This window comes from Manacus vitellinus, unplaced genomic scaffold (assembly GCF_001715985.3).
Source record: "Manacus vitellinus isolate BGI_N305 unplaced genomic scaffold, ASM171598v3 scaffold_43_pilon, whole genome shotgun sequence".
Classification (NCBI taxonomy): Eukaryota; Metazoa; Chordata; class Aves; order Passeriformes; family Pipridae; genus Manacus; species Manacus vitellinus.
The window spans coordinates 1,857,611-1,871,643 of record NW_021940560.1 but is presented as its reverse complement, the minus strand read 5'-3'; the positions used below and the strand labels follow the sequence as shown (position 1 = coordinate 1,871,643).

Here is a 14,033-nt window from a genome sequence, read left to right as displayed (position 1 = left end):
GGAAATAAGTTGGATAAGTAACCCACGCTACACCCTAAAATATAATGTACAGGAGCCCAAAAGGCTGTTCAAGGGGAAGAATGATTCCCATTCAAATCACACCCCCCTTCCCAGCCTGTAGCTCAGCACAATTATGCTCAAATCACACAAGTGTTAATGAACTACCACACAAAGGCCATTTCCACTACAAGGCAATTACTTGTTTTTTTTTTTTAATTCAAAGAAAAAAAAATGGTATTTTAATAAATACTGCAGAAACATTAACCAAACATACAAAGTGACTTCAACAATTTAAAAAAAAAAAGTAATGAATGTCCTGCTTTATGACAGTTATAACTTATTTTTTTCCACAATATTTAAATACAGAAAGAAGCACTTACCAGCTATTTTGTAATACTGCCCTAAGAGCACTGTTGCATCAGTTAAAAGCTTATTATGGTGGCAAAAACGTCTTTTAGTGGGAAATAACCAGAATGGGAGTGGTTTTTTTTTTTTTTCTTCTTTTCTCAGCTGAAACAAAGTGCCAGGAACACACACACAGAACTGAGTTTTAATTAAGGAGTTAATAATCATGGCAACCCTTCACCTTTGCACAAGTGAACGCAGCTTTTAACACTTCAAAAATGAAGCATCACCCTTGGGAATGAAATGCTTGTCCTCCACAAGCAGCAACCACACTGGGCAGAGCTTAAGAGTCTCCTTCTTTTGAGAGAAGTTTAGTGGGTCAGGGAGTTGCAAACACACTTTAAAAAGGCTGATTTATTCAGTGGAACAACATTAAGCCAAAAGGAATTTGCCTCAACCGGTTCCCCCGTGTTCCATGACTGGTGTCTGGATACTTGTGGGTTCATTTGAAAGACTAAGGGTAGCATCCAGTTCCCACTGGGGACCTCTTAAGGCCTCACAGTTCTTCAGACCCCATTTCCTCACCCATCTGCAGCAGGAGATGGCTGCTCCCCCCCCCCCCCCAAGTTGAAGAGCATCACCAAAGATGCCCTGGTTCTGCTGGCTCATTTGCAGATTTTTTTGGGGGGGTTCCTTTTGCAACCACATCCCAGAACAGCCCTTCTCTGCAGGGTTTATCCCGGGATCCCTCCCAGCTCTCCAGCTCCTGCCAGGAGCACAGGAGGCTGGTGGGGCTTCTTCCCCAGGTGGGCAGTAAGGCTTTAGGGAATTCTCCTGGTTGTAAAACCAAGGATCATTAGTCAATCCTAGCTCTTAGCACCTTGCACTGGGACCTACAGCAACGTACCCACACACAACACCACGACTGGAGGCCACTGCCACCCCACGCCACGACCACAGAGAGGAACAGCGAGCCAGAGTCCTGCAAGGGGGGCAGGAGCTGTGCCCCCACACCCCCAAAATTCCATCCATTTCCACCTAGAATGCTGGGAATCCTCCAACAGGTGTCTTCATCCCCAGTGTGGATCACACAGAACTCCAGACTCTTCCCACACAGTGTTTTCCTCCAGGTGACACACGAGCCTCGGAATCCTCTCCATTTTCACAACGAGCTACTAAAAAAAAATTAAGATCATATCCTTTGGAAAACCAACTAGAAGGTCACAGGGGTAAGTTCCTTAATGAGAAGGGCACGTTAACAACGTCTTCATTAAAAAAAAAAAAAAACCCCAAACATTAAAGTATTATTTTAATGAAATCAAAGTGGTAGCATCCAGGAGCAGAGCGTTAATAAAAAGAAACGAGCACTGTCCACGACATCTCTCCTTTGCAGTGTTGTTTTCCCATTCACTCTTCTCTCAGCAACATTCAAACATTTTGTTTCCCTTTTATTCTTTTTTTGGCATTTTCTTCAACGTGTCATTTCCTGATGCCACCTCAAGAGCCTTTTTTTTTTTTCTTCTTCTAAGCACAGTCTCACCCACCAGGCGAAGTCTCCATTAAAGCCCCTCATTAAAACACCACGTGGCTTTTGTACTTCATTGAGCCTCCAACCCCCTCCTGGACGTTCTCCTCCTCCTCCAGGGAAAAATCCAAAGGTCCTTCACATCACTGTGCAACTCTTTGCTTTGTCCTTTCTCAAGTCTGTGGCCACTGTGGACAGTTCTGGCCTGCCGGGCATGTGTGAGATTCGCTTTGTCGCCCTCTGCGATTTGTTCCGTTTCACGTTTTTGTTTGTTTTGTTCACACAAGCCAAGGTGGCGACGTGGAAAATGTCTCTGACGCTGTTTTCTGACTGTAAGGCTGAGCATTCGATGTACGTGGCTGCTCCAATCTGCTTGGCCATATTTGCACCCTGAGGGGAAACACACAAAAAAGACCCAAAAAACAACATGTGATCAATACTAAGGTTCCGAGGGAGCCAAAGCAAAGCTCATAATTACTTTGCAGAGCTTTTTTTTCTTTTCTTTTTTTTTTTTTTTTGGTGAAAACCAAAGCCAAGTCTCCAGCAGCTAATTCTGCAAAATAAACAGTTTGGCTTCCCAGGATGAGTTGAACAAGTATCCAACCATTTAGACAGAAACTGGAAGAGGAGAGAAACTCTTGCCAACAAGTGCAAAAAGCCTAAAGAGTCTTAGTCTGGCCTATTTAGCACTCTCCCCTTAATTTGCCTGTTTAGCACTTTCACCTTTAGCAATATCACCTTAACATGGGATCAATACTAAGATTTGGAGGGAGCCAGAGCAAAGCTCACAATTCCTTTTCAGTGCTGAGGGTTTTTTTTTGGTGAAAACCAAAGCTAAAGCTCCCAGCAGCTAATTTTGCAAAATAAAATAATTGTGAGTTTTGCTTCCCAGGATGAGTTGAACAAGTATCCAACCATTTAGACAGAAACTGGAAGATTAGAGAAACTCAGTGACTTACAAACAAGAGCAAAAAGCTTAAAGAGTCTTAGTGGGGTCTCTTTAGCAGTTTCACCTCAGCTTGAATCCATGAATTACATGCTCCTGGAAAAGGTCTGGAGCTGGCAGCTCCCAGATTTAAGCCTATCTCCAAGGAAAAAATGGATTCTGGGCCTTAGGGAATAACCAGCTGCCCCTGTTAAAGCAAAGTTCATAGGGAAATGTGCTGTGGGCTGTTGGCTCAGGGATGGTTCTGTCAACATCTAACCAGGGAGTAGGGAAGAGATGGAAAAAAAGGACATTAGGGGTTAGAGGAGCCCTTCTGCTTTGAGTTTGAGGGCACTAAAAGTCAAAGCAGGGATGTTTGTTCCAGCAGCACAAAGAAAACAACACGTGACACCCACAGATGACAATGACCCAATATCCTGTTGTGGATTTTGCTCCTGGGACACAATACAGCATTATGTGAAAAAATGGAGTTGTCACAGTGGAATTTTACTTCTGGGGGATGAATCTTTGGTGAAGTTATGAAACCCAACCACATCCTTGACGTGCCACTCCTCACATATTCATGGGCACGAGCTGGTCCAACCCCTCCTCCTTGTTCTTGGCCAGGCTGATGGCACCAACCTCATCAGATCCAGTTGTCAATCCTCACTGTTTACCCTGCAGTGATGCAGCCACTTTATCAATTTGAAGTGGGAGTGGCTGATAAAGGAGTATTGGCTTGCAGGACAAGCCCTCCCCACAGTCAAACACCTCAGCTCCTACCAACCCACGCCGTGGAGCCTCGGCAATGTTTGCTCAGGTGTAGCTCAGTGGAAGTGGGTAACACACAGGAGGAGGGTGTCACCACCAGGCCTTTATCCTCCCAGTGCTTCCTTATGAACTCCAGAGGAATGGGAAAGCCCCACTAAGCTCTCTGATCCCATGTTGACTTAGCCAGGGGAGGGAATTTAAGATTAAGCCGTGTCTCGACCCCGGAGGACCCAGCGCAGGAGTGTTGGGTTTGTTTCGTGCCACCAGGAATTTGGCAGCCACAAAACACACCAAACACTGCTCAGTCCAAGCTTTTGCTTACAAAGACTAGAGAGGAAATTATGGGCTTCCCTGGAACACAAACAATTTTCCCTTTGGATGCCAAGGAGTAGCTCCTGGCTCAGCCCTTGGTCTTCAGCTGACTCCTTTTCCTCAGGGCTACAGGCTGAGCTGTGAGTCCAGGGGTGAATCCACCTCCAGGGGAAAAATTCCACCTGCCAGCAGATTTTTGATCACTCCCTGATCACTCAAGGGGTGAGACTCGGTGATTTTACTGAAGTACTGCAATTTCTCAATTTAAACATGCTGCAGGAGCAGCAGTAGCAATCCCATATTAGGAGCTGTTGGTTTGGGAATCTCAGATCGTGAATAAAACATCAAAAACTGGTTGATAGCACAGGATAAAGACACTGAAGTGGTTTCTGGAGGTACCACTCTCCCTCCTACAGGGTGGATCTGTCACCACCACTGTGATTCAGCTGCAGTGATCACACACATGTGAGTAATAAAGGCAAGCTGACCTCAGAGCCCAGTTTTCCCATTCCTGCTTTCCCACGACCTGATTCCTTTCCCTTTCACACCTCGATTTTTCTATCCTCTAACAGCTCCAGACTTCTCACTTCCCCAGCAGCTCAGAACACTTCCAAGAATTAAGGTGCTTTCTGGCTTTGCTGCCACCTTCAGAGGGGCTACAAGGTGCCTTCCCAGGTATTTTAAGGTATCAAGATTTTAAAAGGGACAGATTAGATGCAAACACCTGTTGTGATGACAAGTCAAATGAATGCCATTCAAACATAAGACATTTTGGGCAATTTTACCAATCTGTCAGTAAATAAGATGTGTCAGCTCTCAGTTCCTTTTTGGTGTCCTCAGGGGCAGAATGAGTTAAGTTTATTTACAATTCATTTAAAAATCTCTTGGCAATCATTAAGGCTACAATCTTATGGTGTTTAAAGCCATGATGTGTTGTGGGGCTGCAGGATTTCCTGCTGCATCCAATCTGTGGGCAGGCTTTGCCTTTGCTCATCCCTTTCGAATTCACCTCCTAGAGCACATCTCCTTTCCAGGATGTCAACAAGGGGGGAGAAACTGTTCCTAAAGATGGTTACAGTGACAGAAAAGGGGTTTATCTTCCACCCTTCAGTCCAAGGAAGGCTGTGGCACACACCTGGTCGTAGGACACGGGGGTCTGCCTGTGGTTGGAGAGCTCCACCAGCGTGGTGACGTCCGTGCGCAGATCCGACTTGCAGCCCACCAAGAGCATCTTGGTGTTGGGGCAGAACTCCTGGATTTCACCTTTCCACTGTAAAATTAAGTTGTTGTTGTTGTTATAAGCCAGGTGGTTAAATGTTTAAATCCACAAGCAGCAATAGATAGGAGATGAAGTTTAATAAGCCATGACATCCCACACAGAAATATTCTCCCGTAATTGTTCTGCCTCGGAGCTGATTTCTGAAGGCATCAGCTCCAGCACAACCCAGTCAGGGATGAAATCTTAGTATCTCACAAACTCATTCATTCCACTGACTTACTAAGCAAGAGGAAATGAGATTATTTACCTACATGAGTAAAGGTTTGCAGACCTGTTGCTTCTCACACCCAGCCAGAGATATTTGATATCTGGTGTCGCCACGTTCAGTGGGTCCTCAAGACAGAGCTACCACAAAATAAGCACTGCTAAATATTGGCTCAGGGCTAAATCCTCACACCTAGAACTGGACAAATCTGCCAAAGGTTCAACCTGTGAACCATCAAAATGCCCTTCAGACAGAACTTGTGATATATCCCTTGTTTTCCTCCCTCTCTACAAAGTCATTCTGAGAACACAAGAGAGCCAAAAATTCAGCAGTATGATGTGAACAGATGAGAATCCCTAATAGGTTAAAAACACAAGAAAGTCAAAAATTTCACAGCATAACCTGATCAGATGATAATCCCTAAAATCTAAGGTTATAATTTGGGTTTAAAAGCATATTAAGAAAAATTTACACAATGAGGCGACCTTATAGTAACCAACATTATCAGAGAGAATAAAACCACAGTTCTGGATGGTTCTTGGCACAGTTTGTAGCTGGGAGAATAGTTTTTGAGCGTTTTCTGTAGGCTATTCAGAGCATTGTATGCCACTTTATCCCAGTGAGACAAGAACCACTGGCCCCAGCTACAGAAAAAAGAGGAACTTCAGGTCATTAAGCCTTAAAAAACAGTGCAAAGTTGAGTCATGCTCAGCAAGGGGAGCACCAGGACCACCTTGAACACAGAGCCTGATTATCAAAATTCAATGTTTTCCCTCATGGAAAGTCTGACTCTGAATCTTGGGTCACTGAGATTGTATTTCCATGCCACTGCTTGGTCTGCTGGTGGCTTCCAGAGGCATTTGTCACTGGCTGAGGAATTATGTAAAGCCATGGCAGGAGTCCAAACCCTTGGCTGGCACGTTTTAACCACCTGTACAACACGGCCAAGTTTCTCAATCCTGTCTCTTACAGGAGCATCACCTGAGAGACAATTCCTTGCTGCACCTCACACCACCCTCAGCAACTCCCTGCTGTCTAAGGGCTGAGGAATGAGAATTTCCTTCAGCCCTCAACATCCATTAGCAGAGCTTTTGTTTCCAATTAATTCACCCCTTTCAAACAAACAGAGCTCGAATTCCAGCCCTGAAGTTTCCAGTGGAGGAACAGCAGCACTGATTTAAAGAGGAGAAAACACATCAAACAGTTTTATGCTCAAATGTTTCCCAAAACTTGCCTTTTTTAGGACACTGTCGAGAGTTTCTGGCCTACTGATGTCAAAGCAGATCAGGACAGCATCAGAATCTGGGTAGGAGAGGGGACGGACGTTGTCATAATAGGGAGACCCTGCAGGGAAACAAACAACATTTTTGTTAGTTTATATTTTATTTTCTGCACTTACTCGAGCTTATTCAGAAAGTTTAGAGAAGTTCTCAGTTAAACTCTTTAACAGCACCCAGCTGGTTTTTTTCTCCAACAGAACAGTATTCCCCAAACACTCATCATTGTTCATTTTCCCCACTTTCCTATTGTGTCTCACCTCCAAAAGCAGCAGCTTTCCCAAGTAATTCAGAGTGATGGCACCCCAGTGATCCATCTCCCACCAAAAGCCTCCCAACAACAAGGAGAGGGAAATAGGGTCAGCCTAAGTTTAAGTCCCAGCATTAACCTGCAGGGATTTGACTTGGGAGAACAAATCCTTGAACTCCAAAAGGCTTTCTCAAAGGAGATTTGCCACACTTGTGCTTCCATGGAAAAACAAAAACCACACAAAGCTTTGAAATTCAGCAGTTTTGATTTGTCTAACAGTTAATCTAAAACAAACAGCTCCAAGGGCAAAAAAAAGCATCATTAGTTGTCATGGATATTGGGAATTTTTAGATGAAATTCTTGCTTCCACTTAAAGCATTTATTGCAGGAGTCCAGCAGGAAGGAATCCCAGTCCTGTAGGCAGGCAAGTTGTCTGTCACAAAAAGCCTCATTAATCTGTAAACCAATAAATGCTTGCAATAAATGTTTATGTTTAGCCCATAAACCGGATTTTTATCAAGGAGATCAAAGCTAATTTAGTGATCTGGGGGAACAGATGCAGGCACAATATTGCACTTGGGGCATGTTTTACTTGCAGAGCTGGGAAGGGCTTGCTTTGAGAATGCTCAGGATGTGCAGAGTTACAAATACATCAGAAATGTCATTTTAATCAGCTGGTGAATCTGGCGACAGGTTTGGGGAAATAAAATCTTCCTTTTTTTTTTCCCTAAGAAAGAGGAAGCCAGCATCTGGTTTGGCCTGAAGTCTGCTGTGCTTCACCACCTGAGGAGAACCCATTTCTGATTTAAAAAGGTGCTTAAACCAGTTAAGTGGCTCAACAGGGCAAGAGCTTGGGCTTTAAAATGCATGCCTGGAACTTAAAACTCATAACACACCCTTATTTCTGTATTTATTTTTTTTTTCTCACGAGCCTCCAACCCAGCACAGGACACACTCAACAAAACCACGGCTTTTGGGGGGGTTATCAGCTAATTATGCCACCAGTTTCCCAGCTCTCTGGGACTAATTGGCTGGAAGGCCTCAGAGGCTGAGGGATTAGGGAAATTCTTTGAGTTTTTAAGTGACAGGCATTGCACAAGGCAGAGCAGGGGATGGTGTGAACAGTATGACTTCAGTTGGGCAGCTTCTACAGCACGGAAAGGAGTCAAGAATCCCAGGAATGTTGTTTTTGAAGTGAAGGGTAACACATGGGGAATGAAGCCTTACCAAACTAGGTAGCAGAAGGTAATTTGTTGCACTAGGCTGTTTTATTCAAATGCTCATCTTCATAAATGATGTCAAGCTGACAAAGAGGCAGCTGTCAAGAATTGCTCTTCACACCACAGTTAACTGAATTCAGCACTAAATGACATGTTGGGGACAACTCTGAGGGAGGTGACCCGTAGTAAACTACTCACTGGAGCTCAGCTCCGCTCCCAGGGACTATCAATAAGCATTTTCCCTACTAATTACTCCCCAGCTATCTCCAGCACTGCTATTACAGCTCCATCCTGCAGCCCCAGGGCCAAGTTATTCCTCCTGGAGCCCCAGGGGCCAAGGGAATGTGCCCTGGCCAGAGGAACTGCAGGACAATGTGCCATAAACTGGCCAAAGCCCAGCCCATCTCCCCGCTGAGCTCCAGCGTGTAAGGGCAGGATGGAAGAGCTTTAATGCCAAGTGGTTGCTGGCTGGAAAGGAGGCTCAAAAAAAAAAAAAAAAAGCCTCACCCAGAAACTAATTCCTCAGACACATACCTATCTCCTCACTCAGCAGGCTCCAGGGATACAACACACCATATATGTCCACCAGCACGTATTTATGTATACACAGAGTCACCACCTCCAGCCCTGAGACTCCTTCCCACCCCGTCAGCTGGAGCTTTGAGGGTTTTGCTCCTCAGCTTTTCCCTCTGGAGCTCTCCTGGTAAAGATGCTGAGCTGGGATAAATGTATTTTTCGAGGCCAAGAGGAATATCCAACACCTTTTCTCTGGCAGAACAAACAGGAACCGTTTAAACTACTCGGGCTGCAGGATCCACAAAGGAAATTTCCTGCTCCCATTCAGCAGCAATAACTGAGCTTTTATTGCTGTGCAAATAAAGAGGGGCTGCAGCTCTCACTGTGCAGGCCTATTCAGGCTGGCATTTCATCCTGGAGCCCAGAGAAACCCTCAGAAGGCAGGAATGCCAGGAATGAGGCTCACTCAAGTCTGAACAGACAACTCCAGCTCGCTCTTTTTCATGTTGAGTTTGCAGAGTTGAAGCCATGCCAACCCTCGAAAACAGAAGGAAAATGTAGGGCTGGAGCAGTGGTATTTGTGGAGGAAAAAAAAGAAAAATCAGCCTATTTGTTTTTGGGATCCTGCTCCTACAAAATAAAACATTTTTGGCGAGGACAACACGGGTGATTTTTCAGTTTTAGCAAGGAATTGCTGATAGTTCATCTCCCTCTGTGCTGGGAGTCTATTCCAGCTGCAACCCTCCTTTTTTTATTTGTTTGGCAGCTTAAATAATTTAAGGTAAAATACTTGAAACATTAAGAACGATCTACTCTTGAACCCTTAGATTTGGTGCAAAGTCCAACATAAATTTAGCTTTTAAACTGAAATCAAACCCCTCCCTAGCAATGTTGGTCTAGAGTAGATACTCTAGACATTTAAGCTTAGGCTTACATGTTGCTATCTTAATAAATAATAGAATTATATCATTACTAGCTAGAGAATACTGAATTTTTTGGTGGTTTGGCACTGCTCTAAGGTGCTAAATCAGGGAGAGCTGTTTGTCTGGAGGATCCAAAGCCACCAGCAGCTCCAAGCAGGAGGTTCAGCCCCACGTCCCACCACTTGCCCCTGGGCCTTCAGGCAAGTGATGCTCAGTAACAGGCAAGACTTTCCTATTTCCACACCACCAGGCTTCAGGTCTTTGTAGCCTTTTGGAGTCCAGTCAAGTGAAAGAACAACAGATGAGCAGCAGCATTTTCACTCCCAAACCCTTGGGCTCACTTAATTATCAGCTCCAGAGAAAACACATCAAACACACAGTGGCTGCTCCAAGGAGCTGATTCACTGCTGCTGGTTTTCCTCCTTCCAAAAAAACTTGGCTGGTCTGGAGTTCAGGTGATTTTTCTGGGCTACCACAGAACCTGTGATCTCCAAGCACACGAGGATCACAAAATCCAGGGCATCTTCGGCGTTCTCATCAAAGAAAACAGGACTCTGGGAGGTGATTTGATTTTAATTCCAATTGAAATGAAAAACAAAAAATAAGAAAACTAGTTACTGTTACTCTGCCATTAAAATAAGAAAATCACACGGTTCAACTTCCAAGTGGGACTGGAAGGCAAAGAAAGAAACTGGACATTTCCTTTAAAGTGGTTACTGCCAGGGAACTTTGGGAATTAGGAACTTTAATTCCTTTAAGTTTCAGTCTCGGGAAAGAGAGACAGCACAAACTTCATAATTAATATTCTGCTTCTCTATGGACACTGAGTACATTGTATACATCCAAATCCCAGCAAAACCAACTTGACTTAAAGCTCCAAGGCCCTTCTGGATTTAATTACCTGCTAATCCCCAGCAGTGCCCAAGTATTTCTGGCCCTGTTGTGAATTATTTTATTGGAGTATCCAGTGCAGTTTCCACGGTTCAAGCAATAAAAAAAGCCCTAAAATACATTTTAGGGAGACCCAGGTATGAATACCTAATTAATGTATGTGATTCCTATGCCACAGCTGCTGTTGTCCAAGCAAGAAATATAAATATCACTTTCAATGGAAAAAGCCAAAAAACTTGGTAATTAGATTAGACCATGACAGATGAAGATAGATAACTAATAGAGAAGTGTTCCACTACTGTGCAAGTACAAAATGAAGCTTTAACCTGGAGAAATTCTAACACTGTACCTCCCAAAACAAGCCCACAGCTCTCAAACAGCTCAAAACTACCACATGTTACCACAGAGTGGAATAATTTATGGTGCAGGGAGATTGCAACCAGACATTCCTGCTTTGAGAGGAGGCTTGGTAGTCCAAAACCCAATTGAAATTCAAGTTGGCAAGTGCTTCCCTTAATGCTGTGGCTAATTTAAATCCTTCTAATGACTTGCAGAACTAGACAGTACCAGAAAACATTTGAATAATGAACCTTCCCATTCCACTCTTTACTTCTAAGAGTGTGTTGTGTCTTGGATATGCCCATAGGAATATGAGACAACAACAGCTTCCCAATAAACTGCCAGTCAGCTCTAAACTTTCCTATCAGCTGCATGACTCCTAAACTTTGTACCTAAGGGTCCTCTAGTAAAAAAACACACTGTTATTATACAATAAAGAATTATAAACAGCAGGGCCTGTTCTCACCCTGACACGAGACTGTTTTAACCCACAGCTGGAAGTCAAGTATATCCTTCCAAAGGATTCACTGCAAAACCCAATTTTAATTCAAGGAAGGGAATAAAAGGTAAGGCAGCCTGTTAGATGCTCCCAGTTGGAAAAGAGTTAAAGAAAAGATGGATAACAAGCACTTGAAAGTATCTGCAATGTATTGCAATCAAATACCATCTTTCCCCCTCTTTCAAGAGATCCTGAAGCACCTCACCCTGACTCCAGCCAGGTTGCAATGGCCATGATCTTCCATTAGCACTTGGCAGTCAATCAGTCATATTTTTAAGTTAATTAGACCTAGCCCTGCTTCAAAAACGTCATTCAGACACATATTCTAATTCAGTAGAGGACCAGGACAAAGACTTGTAAAAATTAAATTACCAAGACTTGAAGATAATGCTAAAACACTATCTTATCTCCTGTTGGCTCTTATCTGCTGATGTGATTTTGCTCTGGGTTAATGGGTTTGGGGACTGCTGCTTCCTGCAGATGGTGAGAAGGGATGTTTATGGAGACAAAATTCCCCATCCAGACTCCTACAGGCAAAGGATCCACTCAGCAACACTTTATAAGACCAAGTATTGGCTTTTTGAAATATTTCCTCTTAGTTTTTGGATGCCAGACAAATTACCCACTTGATCTCAAGCTTCTGACTCAACCAAATTTTCTGTTAGTTCAGGACAGTCCCAAGAGGACAAAAGGCTGCCAAAGTGTTCCTTCCACTGTATTTGCCTTTTGAAGTGCTATGGAATATTTCATTACATGGGTGTCTCCAGCCTTTGACATCCAGATCCCAAACAGCTTCACCTGTGTATTTTAATAGCTAAAGATAAAATTTTCCAAAATAACCATTAATTTTTAATAAGCCCTCATTCCACGGTTAAAGCCAGCTTAGTAATGAGGATGAAAGCTCAAACCAGACACACTCTGGAAGTCTGCAAGTCTCACTTGGCATAAGATGAAGAAAAAAAATCAGCTCAGAGCCACGCTGATACTGGTTGTGGGCTGAGACTGCCTTTTCCCAGTAATCGTGTTGCAAGAATTTGGAATCATTTCCTCAAGAGCACGAGGAAAGCCAACCCGCCTCCTGAACTCCTTTTTTTAAAGAGGGATTAACATTTTCATTTCTGGTAAGAGAACTGCTGTCACATTCAGCAGAAATCGCTGCCTCCAAATTCAGCATTAACGGGCTGCCTGAAGAAGAAAGGGGGTTGTGTGTCCTGGCAGGTTCCTCCGGGTTTTTTTTCCTCAATCAGTTCTGTGGATAATGATGCTCCCACACCTCTGTTAATGGTTCATGGTGTCACTCACCCCTGGACACCTCAGAGTTCTCAGTTATCCAGAGCAGAGACACCCTGGCTGCCCACGCTCCTCTGCAGCAAGTTTGGGGTGCATCCTCACCCCCCTGGCTCTAAGCTCAGTCCAAATTATCAAGATCTAGGAGAGTTCATGTCTTAACATGTCTTAAAATGCCTTAACATGTCTTAACATGTCGACTGAGATAGCCAAGCACCAAAAACCTCAACCTTTCAGCCAGTTTTTGGCATGGGCACTGAAGATGCAACTGGATAAACGAAGAAGACCTTCAGCATTTATTTCATTATGTAGAAGAGGATGGTTCCTTCTGCATCCCAGAGGAACAGGGATAATAGAGGAACAGGGGATAAAGGCTAAAGGCTTTCCCTAAAAAAAGCCCTTCCTGCCCTTAAAGACTCTCTAAAACATCGTGGGAGAAAAAAAAAAAAAAAGTCCTGTATTTTGTAAAACACCAAGCAGGCATTAAGGAGGCCACAAGGAGCTCCGAGGCGAGCTGATGTCATTTGCCATCACCGTAAAAACACCTTTTCACTGTCCTACGAGGGTTTCCGGGCAGCAGCGGAGCGAAGGTGCCGCCGGAGCTGCCCGGCTGAGCTCGCCGCAGGCAGGTGAGGACACAAACCCCTGCAATGCTGACGAATCGTCCACACCCTCAGCCAAGTATATCCTTAAAGTACATCCCGGATTTTTTTTTTTTTTTATATATATAAAAAAGCAGCCAGGAGCAGCTGGATGCGGAGAGGGCGAGGGGCTGCGGGAGCTGCGGATCCCCCCTCCCCCGGTTCCCGGGATGCGAAGGGAGCGCTCACCCGAGGTGTCCCAGAGGCTGAGCTCGATGCGCTGCGTGTCGATCTCGAAGCTCGCCGTGTAGTTCTCGAACACGGTGGGGACGTAGCTCTGCCGGGAGACAGCGTAGGGTCAGCCCGCCGGCACGGACCGACCCCAACCCCGACCCCAATCCCGACCCCATCCCGGCTCCGACCCCAAGCCCGCTGCCGTCCCTCTCACCTCGGGGAAGCAGTCCTTGGCGAAGACGTGGAGCAGCGCGGTCTTCCCGCACTGGCTGTCCCCCACCACCACGATCTTGCACTTCACGTTCTGGTTGGGATCCATCACCGCCTTGCTCGATAACTTCTGGCTCGCTCTTCTTTCCTTCATTGATCTCCGCTTAGTCCCTCGGCCGGTCACGACAGAAGAGGAGAGGGGAAAAAAAAAAAATAAAAAAAACCCAAACCAAAAAAACCAACCCACGCCCCAATAAGTTCCTCGAAAAAAAAAAAAAAAGGTAAAAATATTTAAAAAAAGTGCCGAGGTGGAGGAATTGGCAGAGCCGCGGAGGCAACCGCCCGCCGCGCTACTCCGCCCGTCCCGCCTGCCGGTTCCCCGCGGCTCACTTTGTTTGTCCCCCCGCCCGCACGCCCCGTATTTATAGCCTCGCGCCCGCCAAT

At 44.9% G+C, this 14,033-nt stretch overlaps 1 protein-coding gene across 1 annotated transcript; it reads right to left on the bottom strand.

The window, feature by feature from the left end:
• Positions 1-460: 460 nt before the first annotated feature.
• RND3 (Rho family GTPase 3) lies at positions 461-13,805 on the bottom strand. The gene is made up of 5 exons (XM_008919888.4): positions 13,594-13,805; positions 13,395-13,482; positions 6,597-6,706; positions 5,014-5,148; positions 461-2,260 (listed from the first exon to the last, which is right to left on the bottom strand). Exons 1-5 carry the CDS (start codon positions 13,741-13,743, stop codon positions 2,009-2,011), a joined length of 735 nt encoding a protein of 244 aa, XP_008918136.1. The 5' UTR covers positions 13,744-13,805; the 3' UTR covers positions 461-2,008.
• Between the last annotated feature and the right edge of the window lie 228 nt (positions 13,806-14,033).